The sequence below is a fragment of the Amblyraja radiata genome, chromosome 6 (genome assembly GCF_010909765.2).
Source record: "Amblyraja radiata isolate CabotCenter1 chromosome 6, sAmbRad1.1.pri, whole genome shotgun sequence".
NCBI classification, from domain to species: Eukaryota; Metazoa; Chordata; class Chondrichthyes; order Rajiformes; family Rajidae; genus Amblyraja; species Amblyraja radiata.
In genome coordinates, this window is record NC_045961.1 from 47,081,243 (window position 1) to 47,095,400 (window position 14,158).

General features: G+C 41.1%; 1 protein-coding gene across 2 annotated transcripts in view; it reads left to right on the forward strand.

The window, feature by feature from the left end:
- The window catches only part of ddx10 (DEAD-box helicase 10), a 171,714-nt gene that overhangs the window by 10,452 nt on the left and 147,104 nt on the right, over positions 1–14,158 (forward strand). The window contains exons 1-7 of one of the 2 annotated variants that reach the window (XM_033022709.1): positions 868–1,079; positions 1,972–2,032; positions 5,967–6,097; positions 6,845–7,003; positions 9,173–9,293; positions 10,764–10,953; positions 12,508–12,634. In XM_033022709.1, coding sequence (XP_032878600.1) covers positions 5,972–6,097; positions 6,845–7,003; positions 9,173–9,293; positions 10,764–10,953; positions 12,508–12,634 — 723 coding nt within the window. In that variant the 5' untranslated portion in view covers positions 868–1,079; positions 1,972–2,032; positions 5,967–5,971. Of the gene's footprint in view, positions 1–867; positions 1,080–1,971; positions 2,033–5,966; positions 6,098–6,844; positions 7,004–9,172; positions 9,294–10,763; positions 10,954–12,507; positions 12,635–14,158 lie in introns of those variants that run through there. The other variant, XM_033022708.1, reaches the window with a different exon arrangement.

Genomic DNA, 14,158 nt, shown 5'->3' on the forward strand with positions numbered 1-14,158 from the left:
TTCTGTTGGAGTGAGAATTTAAAATGAACAAAGGGAGTAGTTTAGTGCTAATGTTCAAAATGGGAGTGGTCTGAGCTGTGATTGGACAGTGATCCAGATTGTGATTGGCCACCTCCCCCTTCTTCTATAGACAGGGTCGACATTGCCAGACAGGGGGTCTCGAGAGGACCTCGAGAAGACTTTGTTCTCCGAACATAGCAAAAGGATTTGAGAATAAGAGCAGGGAGGTTCTACTGCAGTTGTACAGGGTGCTGGTGAGACCACACCTGGAGTATTGGGTACAGTTTTGGTCTCCTAATCTGAGGAAAGACATTCTTGCCATAGAGGGAGTACAGAGAAGGTTCACCAGACTGATTCCTGGGATGGCAGGACTTTCATATGAAGAAAGACTGGATAGACTTGGCTTGTACACGCTAGAATTTAGAAGATTGAGGGGGGATCTTATAGAAACTTACAAAATTCTTAAGGGGTTGAACAGGCTACACGCAGGAAGATTATTCCCAATGTTGGGTAAGTCCAGAACTAGGGGTCACAGTTTAAGGATAAGAGGGAAGTCTTTTAGGACCGAGATGAGAAAATTATTTTTTACACAGAGAGTGGTGAATCTGTTGAATTCTCTGCCACAGAAGGTAGTTGAGACCAGTTCATTGGCTATATTTAAGAGGGAGTTAGATGTGGCCCTTGTGGCTGAAGGGATCAGGGGGTATGGAGAGAAGGCAGGGATGGGATACTGAGTTGGATGATCAGCGATGATCATATTGAATGGTGGTGCAGGCTCGAAGGGCCGAATGGCCTACTCCTGCACCTATTTTCTATGTTTCTATGAACTCTTATCAGTGCTTTCTTTCTCTGCCTTAGCCCTTATATCCTATTCCTCTGCCCACTAGCATTCCATCTGAAGTACTTTCCATTCTTTTAATAGTTCTGTCTTTATTCCACAATTCAATTCCTCTTTTACAAGTATAATTAATCCAACCACTATCTCGCGTCTCCACCCAGTTCTTTTCTGCCTTTCTCTCTCCCTTCAATAGTCTCCACATTCCATATGCCTCCTACTGATCAAGACACACTACTCAAAGGTTTGGTCAACATATAACATATTAGATTTGACTATTAGCTCTTTCAAGTTGGTCAGCCAGCACGTTTGGAGGGAATGGACAGGCAATGTTTCGGGTTCTCGGGAGGGTCCTGAAATATTTTCTTGGTGTTTGAATTCTTCTCTTGCTGTAGTAGAGACATGATTCAGATTAAAGTGCATTTTAAATTGTTGCTCAGACACTAGTGTTAATAGTAGCAGAGGGAGGAAATAGAAATTCCTATTGTGACACATCCAAACATTGTAGATCAATTTTTGTGTATCAATATAGAAGTGGGATTTAAAATTGTCTTCTATTAAACAGAATGAGTGATCTCACTGCAGTAAACAGCAATATTCAATTTTTGTTATTAATTCTATGATTTTTGTTAACTGCATCTGTTTTTAAATGGTGATTTTGTTGCAGTTTCATACCATCAATACCTAACAAGAACACCTTTATGGGATTTATTTGCAAAATATTTGTCCATTTGTTAAGGTGATAGTTTGAAAAAGTGATAAAGAATTTGCTTGTACTGCGCTTCAAATTAGGTTCAAATTAAAATCATTTTGATGGAGCTTATGTTATTCCTTATAGTCATTTATTTTTTGGGATATGAAATGAAGCAGAATCATAGGTATAGTTACTAATTAGTTGTTTTTTGTAAATAAATTTCCTATGATATTCCGTAATGCTAATCAAATATAATTATTTTGTTTACTGATCGTTCTATGAATATCATGTGACTTCATAAAGATTTTTAGGTCAATTTCCCAGGTTTCACCCCATTTTGCTGAATAATTGAAAGTGATGTAGTATATTCAACAATTGCATTGACCGGGGAAAGTATTTGTAACTTGTAAAAGTATGCTAAATAAATCTTTTTGACTTTCAGATAAATTCCAAGGAGATATTGCAGTTTTCAGATTTTCCTGTGTCGAAAAGAACCATTAAAGGTATGCTCTACTTTTTCCATTGCTCCACGCTCTCTTTCCTACCTACCAAAGCACTGCAGAACCATGCCTTGCTCCTTCAACAGTACCCCAAGATCGCACGGCCTATCCTAGTTCACGGCAGAAATTTTCTTTAGCCTTGGATCCACTTTTTGTACCATCCATATGTCCCTTGTTGTCCAAATCCAAAGTGGACCTTGAATAAGGTTTACATTTGTGTCTTTGTAAGGTAGAGACTTTAAAAGATGCACATCACACTGAGGGAAGAAATCTAGTTTCAAAGGTTCAAAGGTCAGTTTATTGTCACATGTACCAATTAAGGCACAGTGAAACTCGAATTACCATACAGCCATACTAAAAAAAAGAAAAAAAGAAATAATTACATAAAAGTTAATATAAACATCAACCACAGCGGATTCCTCACTGTGATGAAAGGCAATAAAGTCTAATCTTCCTCTTTATTCTCCCGCGGTCGGGGCAGTCGAACCATCTGCAGTCGGGGCGGTCGAAGCTCCCGCGTCGGGGCGGTCGAATCCCCGCGTTGGGGCGGTCGAAGCCCTGCGTTGGGGCGGTCGAAGCCCTGCGTTGGGGCGGTCGACGCCCCCGTGTCGGGGTGATCAAAGCTCCCGTGTCGGGGCGGTCGAAGCTCCTGCGGCCTGGAGCTCCCGAAGTCGGTCTCTAACCAGCGACCGCGAGCACCACGATGTTAAGGTCCGCAGGCTCCCGCGGTTGGAGCTCCAAAGTCGATAAATGTGAGGTTATACATTTTGGTAGCAAAAACGGGAAGGCAGATTACTATCTAAATGGTGTCAAGTTGGGAAAAGGGGAAGTACAACGGGATCTGGGTGTCCTTGTTCATCAGTCAATGAAAGTAAGCATGCAGGTACAGCAGGCAGTGAAGAAAGCGAATGGCATGTTGACCTTTATAACAAGAGGAGTTGAGTATAGGAGCAAAGAGGTCCTTCTGCAGTTGTACAGAGCCCTAGTGAGAACACACCTGGAGTATTGTGTGCAGTTTTGGTCCCCTAATTTGAGGAAGGACATTCTTGCTATTGAGGGAGTGCAGTGTAGGTTTACAAAGTTAATTCCCGGGTTGGCCGGACTGTCATATGCTGAGAGAATGGAGCGGCTGGGCTTGTATACTCTGGAGTTTAGAAGGATGAGAGGAGATCTTATTGAAACATATAAGATTATTAAGGGTTTGGACACGCAAGAGGCAGAAAACATGTTCCCGATGTTGGGAGTCCAGAACCAGGGGCCACAGTTTAAGAATAAGGGGTTAGCCATTTAGAACGGAGACGAGGAAACACTTTTTCTCACAGAGAGTTGTGAGTCTGTTTTAGTTCTCTGCCTCAAAGGGCGGTGGAGGCTGGTTCTTTGGATACTTTCAAGAGAGAGCTAGATAGGGCTCTTAAAGATAGCGAAGTCAGGGGATATGGGGAGAAGGCAGGAACGGGGTACTGATTGAGGATGATCGGCAATGATCACATTAAATGGCGGTGCTGGCTCGAAGGGCCGAATGGCCTACTCCTGCACCTAGTGTCTATTGTTATGATAGAATTCTGTTCCTGAGAACTGCCTATTGTTTATTGATCCCCGACAGAGATCACGAGCTCCACGATGGTAAGTCCACAGGCTCCCGCGGTTGGAGCTCCCAAAGTCGGTCTTCAATAGAGGCCGCCAGTTCCTCAATGTTAGGTCGCAGTGCGGACGGTGATATGATATTAAAAAAAAAATCTAATCTCCGTCGAGGTAAGAGATTTAAAAAAAGCTAAAGAATACAAAAACATACATTTAACACATACTAAAAAAGAAGGAAGGGACGAGAGACTGTTGGCGAGGCAACTATTGCTTGCTCCATCCAGTGGACAGATCATCTAAAAGTCTATTTTCATTAGATTTTTAGATATTAAGTGAATTGGGATATGGCGATATTGCAGGAAAGAAGAACAGTGATCTTGTATGATGGGATGAATGGCTTATTCATATTTCTGTTTCTTTTGATCATGTATCCATCTTATTTTGCTAACTCCTTATCCATAGACCATCCATGCCAGTTCTATGGTGTCCCTGCAGTCCCCAAACCTGGTTATATGCCCTCTCTGAACTTGTCTTGTCAAGCAATCTCATGGTTATATGTTTTATGATCTTGCCTCCAATTCCAGAGAGTAATACCATAATTTTCTCATATGATTAAACTCCTGGCCACAAAAGTGATGAGTTTTCATTGCATAGTTTCTAAATAAAGGAGACCAAAACTGTACCCTAGTTAAGATTCTTCACCATAACAGAGCTATCAAGTAGTACGTATTTTCCGTATTTTGTGTGGAAATGCGATTAGAATACGGATGTACGATTTTGTGTTGTTAAATACAGATTTTAAATATGGAGTTCAGTTCAGTCTGAAGAAGGGCCTCGAATAGAAACGTCACCCATTCCTTCTCTCCAGAGTCGCTGCCTGTCCCGCTCCAGGTTTAAACAGAGCGCTGTCAGTTTAACGAGTGGGAATTTAAACAAAGAGCTATCGGCTACAGCGCGATGGGTTCTAAACATATTGCTACCAGCTGGAGCGCTAGGGCTTTACACATAGCGCTATGGCCACAGCGCTATAGGTCACAGACTGTTCAGGAAAATTCTCGTATAACAATGAGCCTTTGGAATTCTCTTTCTCAGTGGTAGTTAAGCCTTTTATTATTTTTCAGGCAGTGGTAGAATTCTGGAAAAGCCTAGTGGTGAAAGGTTACCAGTGGGATTGCAGTTACATTGGGATTGGTCTTGATTTTACAAAACGGTGGGTGGGCTCAAAGGGGGAGAGGGAGGGGTGGAGAGGTGAGGGAGAGAGAGAGAAGGAGAGAGGGAAAAGGAGAGAGGGAGGAAGGGGGTAAGAGAGGGAGGGAGAAAAAAAGGAGGGAGGGGAGAGGGAGGGGGGGAGGGAGGGAGGGAGCTCTTGTCCTCAGGGGGAGCTTCCTTTTTCTACTTCGGGCACGAGAGAGAAGGAGCGAAGGAGGGAGTAGGAGGCTTCCAAAATGGCTTCTACATCATCATCTGGTGCTAAAAGCAGGAAGCAGCCGTTCAAACAGCAGTATACAAAGAGATGGCAATGAATGCACTGTCAAGTAAGGTGTGTAGAAGACATGTCAATTGGTAGCAAAGTTATGCATTCTTGTACTCTTACATGGGTATGATTGCACATAAACAATAACATTTTTTTCAGCAAAATGGCACCGCGTAAAAATACTGATTTCCTCAGCAAAATACTGATTTTCAGGTACTAGAATACTGAAATGCTCTGACAAAACTTGGCAGCTCTGCCATAAGCAATTGAGATGAGTGAAATAGATTTATTTAATGGAGTGTGTAGAAAGTAACTTCATGCTGGGTTACACCGAAGATAGACACATAATACTGAGGTTATCAGCGGGCCAGGCAGCATCTCTGGTGGGAAGGAATGGGTGACGTTTCGTGTCGAGACACTTAAGTCAGAAGAAGGAACTCGACCCGAATCGTCACCCATTCATTCTCTGCAGGAATGCTCCCAGTCCTGTTCAGTTGCTCCAGCATTCTGTGTTATCTTCTTTATTTAATGGAGTTCTTGATAAATAGGTGAGTAGACTATTGTAAAGGAACAGAAGCAGATTCAAATGGACCATAAGGTAGCATGACGCTGCAGATCTACTGAAGGACAAGCAAACTAATCTTGGGATTCTCTCCCAGGATAACACCCCTGGCACTGACCCTAACCAATGTCCCAACATAAATACGTTCTAAAGGGTGGAAATTTTGCCTTATTGATTCCATAAATAAATTATTTTAATTCAACCAGACTTGTAAACTACAAGGAAATCAAGTTTTATTTTGTCAGAAGTAAGTAAATGAATTAAGCAGCAAATTGAATGATGCTTCACCAGTTCAGAAACGATGTAATTTTTTCTCATAGGCTTGATGGATGCTGAATATCGCCTGCCGACTGAAATACAGAAACAGACAATTGGTCTCGCCTTGCAAGGCAAAGATGTACTTGGTGCTGCAAAAACTGGATCTGGAAAGACACTGGCATTTCTTATTCCTGTAAGTGAGCGTGATTCGATGCTTTGCCAATGCAAAACCAAGTTGATAGGCCTCGGCCCAAACAAAATCAGTGCTTGTTACAAAAACAAGCCTTTATTTATATAACTCTTTTTAGTTTTAGAGATACAGTGTGGAAACAATTCCTTTGGCCTACCGAGTCCATGCCAACTATCGACCACCTGTGCAGACTAGTTCTATCTTATCCCATTTTCTCATCCATTCCCTACACATTAGTGGCAACTTTTTTTACAGGCCACTTAACCTACAATCCCGTCTTTGGGATGTGGGATGAAACTGGAGTGCCCAACAAAATCTAGGCAGTCACATGGAGAATGTGCAAACTCCTGAGCAAATAGCAGCAGAGGACAGGATCAAACCCAGGTCTCTAGTGCTGTGAGGCAGTAGCTCTCCCAGTTGTGCCACTGTGCTGCCTATCTAAGGATGAAAGTCTTTGATCCTTCTGCACTTTTAGTGAAGAATTTGAATATATAAACCATTTCTCGTAATTAGGGTGTTAAAATCCCAAGTCCCCTAACACTATTTCATCTACATTTAGTCTTTGTTTTCTGTGGGACTTGAATTGTAGATCAATTAATTTTAAACATTTATTTTGTATAATAGCAATCCTAAGGAATGAAAACGAAAGGATTTTGGTATTATCCCTTTTTGAAAACCTGAGCTGTTTTTTTTTGCCAGGCCATTAACCAGATAACTGTTCTTCCACAACTGTACTTTTGTCATTGCCAGGTACTGGAATGTCTTTATCGTCAGCAGTGGACATCAGATGATGGACTGGGTGCTCTCATTATATCACCCACCAGAGAATTGGCGTATCAGACTTTTGAAGTCCTGCGGAAAATGGGGAAAAACCATGAATTTTCAGCTGGACTCATAATCGGAGGGAAGGTGGGCATTAAGATAGTTGATAAATACTTTGCATCTCAACTTATACTGAGGAACAGGTTTTAAATATTGGGGAACATGTATTGCGGTTATTTGCTGTACAATTAGCAATATTACCCATAAACTTCAATGTTTAGGTTCCTCCAGTGTTATCCTTACAAATGTTAAATTGTTAAATACTGATTTAAAAACAAATGTTTTCCATTACTTTCATTAAGTTGGTATTGGAAGGATTGAAAATATTTAAAGGAATATGTTCTTTTGATTTCAAAGCACAGAATTACGTGTCTGGTCATATATGCATATAATATTTTATTGAATCATTATCATCTGCTGGGGAATAGTGTTCTATTCTTCTTGGTATGCGTCCCAAGATCCAGTTAGTTTTTTTTGTTGGTACTGAATACCTCACTAGTTTTTCAGAGCAAGACATCCTTCTACTTTGTGTCCTATAGCCTGGAGAGATGTAGTTGATAGGAAGAGTCCAAACCTGAAGCATCACCTATCCGTTCTCCACAAGTGCTGCCTGACCCGCTGAGTTACTCCAGCACTTTGTGGCATTTTTAGTTTTATATTGCCCTGCTTGCTTTTCTTGATTAGTCTCGGTTACCGTACATCTTTCTTGTCTTTATTTCAATTTTCAACTGTAGTTTATTATTCCCAGATGATATTCATACCCTTTTTTAATGACTGGTATGTCTGTTGTTTATTTGGTTGATGTTTCCAGTTCTGCTAACTACTTTAGGATTCCTGTGAACTGTTTACTTCTCCTTGGCATGGTACCTTGCTTTCTTTTAACCAAAGATCTTATAGCGAACCAAGATGGGTTACTCTCACGCAAACGTGTAGTACGCTCATGGGCGGATTCATGGGCGATTTTATGACCCATTTTAGCAACCTGCTCCCGCCATCTTGTTCCGCCATCTTGTTCCGCCATTTTGTTCCGCCCTCTTGCTTCCGGCCAAAGATTGGATCCGCAGCGGGGAGAAGGAGTGCGCGGCCCGGGGCAGCGGGGAGAGGGAGTGCGGGGCCCGGGGCAGCGGGGAGAAGGAGTGCGCGGCCCGGGGCAGTGGGGAGAGGGAGTGCGGGGCAGCGGGGTGAAGGAGTGCGGGGCCCGGGGCAGCGGGGAGAGAGAGTGCGCGGCCCGGGGCAGCGGGGAGAGAGAGTGCGCAGCCCGGGGCAGCGGGGAGAGGGAGTGCGGGGCAGCGGGGAGAGGGGCATAGGGGGGGGGGGAGACATTGTAGTGAGGGGGCAGGCGAGGGAGTGCCGGGGGGGGGATAAGGCCTAGTGTGTGTGAAGTTGCGGGGAGGTTTACAATGTTTCTTATTTACAATGTTTCTTATTTAATGTCCCTTGTCTAGTCTGAAATAAAGTTCATTATTGGATCAGAAGAAATATAATTGTGTGTGTTATATGATTATATACATTTATATAATTTTCATGTATGTGTGTTTATAAACATTTTATTCTTTAACAAGAATTAACAGAATTATGAACTAACAGAATTATGAATCTAACCTATATATCACGCACACAAACTTCCCCCGCAATGTCAATCACCCTGCGAGTCGGGTCGGTTCCGGTTACTACAAAATCAACTCAAACACTGCTTGTGAACCATTTAAAAAGAAATGATTTAAAAAACATTAAAAAAGACAATTACCAGAATCAAATTTTATTGTTGACAAGAGGTATGAACTGACAGATTTATGAATCTAACCCACACAAACTGTTGCTCCACAACATTGATTACACTGTGAGTCGGGTCGGGTCAGGTAGGCTCAGGTTACTAAAATGGGCGTGGAAAAATGCCCATGATCCCCTCCATAGCGTACTACACGTCAGCCCATTGCATTTCGCAGGAGTAGCCTATCTTGCTCCGCTATAGGATCTTTGCTTTTAACTGCCACAGCTAGTAAATGACTATCACAAGACATTTTCAGGTTATCAATTTACTCTGCCTTGGGTTTTTTGTGGCATATTTGTTGATGGTATTTTAAAAGTGCAATAATGATATTTGCAAGTGAGTTTGTTGAAACTTGTACTATCAATTTTTGGAAAGTCTATGGAAAAACTAATTAGGCGATGTGTCAGTCCAACATCCATTCTATACACCCTGTGTATATTCTGTAATGTTAGTAATTATTTAATGCTCATTATTACTTACAATAGGATTTGGAAGGAGAATCGGTGAGGATTCATCAAACTAATATAGTGATCTGTACACCTGGGCGCCTTCTGCAACATATGGACGAGACAACTCATTTCCATGCTTCCAACCTTCAGATTCTTGGTAAGTACATACGATTTTTGTGAAATATGTCGAGGACAATACTTTTTGTTTGTGAAAGTGGGAAAAGCAGTATATTCAAACATAATTTTCATTGAGAATAAAATACAAAATGCTGGAGTAATTCAGCGGGTCAGGCAGCATCTCTGGAGAATGTTGATTGGTAACATTTCGGTTTGGGGCCCTTCTTCATACTGAACAACAATTGATATTGATTATATAAGCGAGTTCGGTATTCTGAAAAATGCAAGGAATCATGGGATTTGTCAAAGGTCAAACGCTATAAATAAAAATTGAATGAAGCGCTGTTTTTTGGGTGCGATTTCAGTGAGTGCAGATTGGGTACAGTGATGCATATGATCTTCACTTGATGGGGGTGCTGAGGTCGGGATTCAACAGTCTGAGATCTTCTGTGTTGCAGTACTTCAGTGCGTTAGTGCACATCTTCAATCCTCGATTGAAAAATAAAATGATTGAACTAATTAGATTCTGTTTAATTCCTTTGATTTTTAGTGTCAGATTTATTATTATAGAGTTAATGTGTTGAGACTGAAATATTCAGGTTTTTCCTGTCAGATGTTAAAGTTGTGTGGGTTTATAGTTCCTTATTCATTTCTAGGGTCACTCCTTGCTGTGCATCTTCTAATGTCTTTATAGTTGACATCTGAGAGGTATCCAAGAACAACTATGATTAACTTATTTGTACTACTAGGAAGTGCCTGGCCTTTCTTTCACTGCAATGTGCCCAACATAATGAGCTCTTGATATGGGAATTGGTCCCATTTCAGTGAGTGCAGATTGGGTACAGTGATGCATATGATCTTCACTTGATGGGGGTGCTGAGGTCGGGATTCAACAGTCTGAGATCTTCTGTGTTGCAGTACTTCAGTGCGTTAGTGCACATCTTCAATCCTCGATTGAAAAATAAAATGATTGAACTAATTAGATTCTGTTTAATTCCTTTGATTTTTAGTGTCAGATTTATTATTATAGAGTTAATGTGTTGAGACTGAAATATTCAGGTTTTTCCTGTCAGATGTTAAAGTTGTGTGGGTTTATAGTTCCTTATTCATTTCTAGGGTCACTCCTTGCTGTGCATCTTCTAATGTCTTTATAGTTGACATCTGAGAGGTATCCAAGAACAACTATGATTAACTTATTTGTACTACTAGGAAGTGTCTGGCCTTTCTTTCACTGCAATGTGCCCAACATAATGAGCTCTTGATATGGGAATTGGTCCCATTATTTTCCTAATCTGCGAAAGGATATACTGAAGATTTATTTAAAGTTAAGATGAAAAGACAGTGGGAGGGCCATATCCTCTTGGTGGACGTTCAGTATTATGCTGGAGCCAGAGCTAATTGAGGCAATGGGAAACAGGATAAAAAGCATAAATGTAATCAATTTCTGTATTTTTAATGGAGTTGAATTTATATAATCCTTTGCCTTTGGGATGTCATTTTCTTCTTTTAGTGTTGGATGAAGCTGATAGAATTTTGGACATGGGTTTTTCTGAGACCATGAATGCTATTGTTGAAAATCTGCCCAAGAAACATCAGACATTGCTTTTCTCTGCAACCCAAACTAAATCTGTGAAGGATTTGGCACGACTTAGTCTGAAAGACCCAGAATATGTTTGGGTGCATGAAAACGCTAAATTCAGGTAGGCTGCCATTATTTGGATGAATTGTATATGGTCATAAATTACCACAGATTCTCACATTTTTATTTCCTTTAGATTAGGCATGACATTTTGGCTTTGGCAGGGATGGCTGAATCCTAAATACCTAATTGTAGTCATTTCATTTGGCTCATAGTCCTCTCAACCTTTTCTTAATCCATAAATCTGTCCAAATGTCTTTTAAAAGCTGTAATTGTATCTGGGTCTCTATAGATTAATAATATCCTTTTTATAGCTGGGCTGCAGACAGTATTCCAAGTGTGGTCTGACCAATGACCTGTACAGCTGCATGACGATGCACCAATTTTGGCACTCTGTACCCTTCTTATTGAAGACAAGCGTGTCAAATGCCTTCTTCACCACCCTGTCCATCTGACTGGCCACTTTCAGAGAACCATGCACCTGTACTCCTGATCTCTCTGTTCTACAATGCACCAATAATACCGGTGCCCAAGAAGAGCAAGGTGACATGCCTCAATGACTATCGACCAGTGACTATCGACTAACATCTGTGGTGATGAAGTGCTTTGAGAGGTTGATTATGGTGCATATCAACTCCTACCTCGACAAGAACCTCGACCCACTGCAATTCACTTACCGCCACAATAGATCAACGGTGGATGCGATCTGACAGGCTCTCCACTCCGCTCTGGACCGCTTGGGCAACGAAAACTCATATGTCAGGCTGTTATTCACTGACTACTGCTCGGTGTTTAATATCCCCTCCAAGCTGGTTACCAAGCTCTCAGATCTGGATCTCTGCGCATCCCTCTGTAATTGGATCCTTGACTTCCTCATCCACAGACCACAGTTTGTCCATATTGGTGGAAATGTGTTATTCTCGATAACAATCAGCACGGGAGCACCTCAAGGCTGCGTACTCAGCCCCCTGCTTTACTCACTCTATACTCATGACTGTGTAGCCGGACGTAGCATGAACTCCATCATAAAGTTCACCGACGACACCACTGTTGTGGGACGAATCACTGATGGTGATGAGTCACAATATAGAAGTGAGATCGACCGATTGACCAAAAGGTGCCAGCACAATAACCTGGCTCTCAACACCAGCAAAACCAAGAAACTGATTGTGAACTTTGGAAGGGGTTGGATAGGGACCCACAATCCCGTTTATATCAACGGGATGATGGTGGAAAGGGTCAAGAACTTCAAATTCCTGGGCGTGCATATTTCCGAAGATCTTTCCTGGACCCAGCACACTGATGCAATTATAAAGAAAGCACATCAATGCCTCTACTTCCTGAGAAGATTACGGAGATTTGTTATGTCAAAGAGGACTCTCTTGAACTTCTACAGGTGCACTGCAGAGAGCATGCTGACTGTTTGCATCGTGGCTTGGTTCGGCAACTTGAGCAACCAGGAGCGGAAAAGAATGCCGAAAGTTGTGACCACTGCCCAGTCTATCATTTTATGTGTGACAAAATACGTGCAAACTCTACTCTGTCTTGGCTTTATACTTTGGTCTATGTATTAGGTTTTGCTTACAAGAATGTTAACACATGTTTTGTATTGCAGCACCCCTGGAACACTGGAACAAAATTATGTGGTTTGTGAGTTACACCAAAAAATCAACATGTTGTATTCATTTGTGAAGAATCATCTAAGCAAGAAGACAATCGTCTTTTTTTCTACCTGTAAAGAAGTATGTGCTTGTATTTTTGATTTATTTGTTAATTCTTCGTTTAATCCTGTTTCCATCAGTTCGGTAGTACATGGGAAGATAACTTCATTAATATATGCTCTTTATATGCGATCGCCAAACATGGGCCCCAAGGAAATGTAAATGTTACTGAGCTCTCTACCACTTTGTCTATTCATGTATGTAGTCTGAAGCTTGCAAGAGAAATTTACAGAGAAAATTAATCCTGCCTTGTTCTGAGCTGTCACGCATTTGCAAGTCAAATTGGTTGCAGTGTTGTTTAGAAGAAAAGTTAAAACGGTAGGAACGCAAAACTGCTTGCACATTTCATTTTTGAACCACAATATTAGCAAGAGAAAAGATGAATGACCGTTTAATATCAAACTATTGTCAATTATGCATAGGTGTAGTTTTGGATTAACACCATTTCTTCCATATTACTGGGTCTACAATAAACACAAACTTTTGGAATATGATCCCAAATGTATAAAAATATCCTGAATGCGATTTAATAGAAAGAAGTGTGCCTTGTGTATACCTGTGGCAATCACCTTTGTCATTGCACCTTTATATGGGTTGTTTGTAAATTTTTGAAGGATTGAGAATTGTGGTTAGATTAATGGCCCAGAAGACCCATTTTGTATTCTGTTGATTTTTTTAAAAAAGTGAGTGGTATAGTGTATGTGTTATGGTAATGGCCCTGTCTCACGGTGCGAGTGATCCCGAGTGAAAGAGAAAAAATCAAACTCGTGGTTTTCTATGAGATTCCAAGTTTATGGTCATGAGTTTAAATTAGTTCCCATGTGTATGTCTAAATTTGCCGTTTACTTCTCATTTCTGCGATGTACCAAGTTCCCCTCCCGAGTTACTCTTGAGCCAACAACGACTACCGACGTGAGGAAAAATCATCACATGGTAAAATGATGTAATGCAGTTTTTTTTACACTATAAAAAACCTCCCATGTTTAAATTTCTTAGGGTTACGGAATCAAGGGATATGGGGAGAAAGCAGAAACTGGGTACTGATTTTGGATGATCAGCCATGATCATATTGAATGGCAATGCTGGCTAGAAGGGCCGAATGTGATCACTTCCATTATGTAGTGATTCTCAGAACGTTAATAGAGATTCCATTCCGTTTACATTGCGCTTTGTGCAGGGATCAAATCTTAGCCCAAAGTGTACATTAGGCGGCGAGGATTAATTTCAAAACTTCAAATTATTTAAAACAGTGTTTTATCTGAACAACGGATCAGGGCAGATGCCAGCCCCGTTAAACATCACGGACAGCTCAGTGTGAAGTGGTGCTGGAATTATATATGTGAAATAGTCTTGGGAATTTTATTATCGATCCTAAATGCTCTATTTAAATTATAGGTTGTTTAGTTTGTTGTAAAGTGGCGCGGGATTTAACACCTCAGTCTATTAAAATTGAATTATCTCACTGAACGAAAACATGCAATATGTTTCCAGGCAAATATCCAGTGGTTGAGAATTAAAGAGCAGTCATTAGTGTTTTTAAACGGG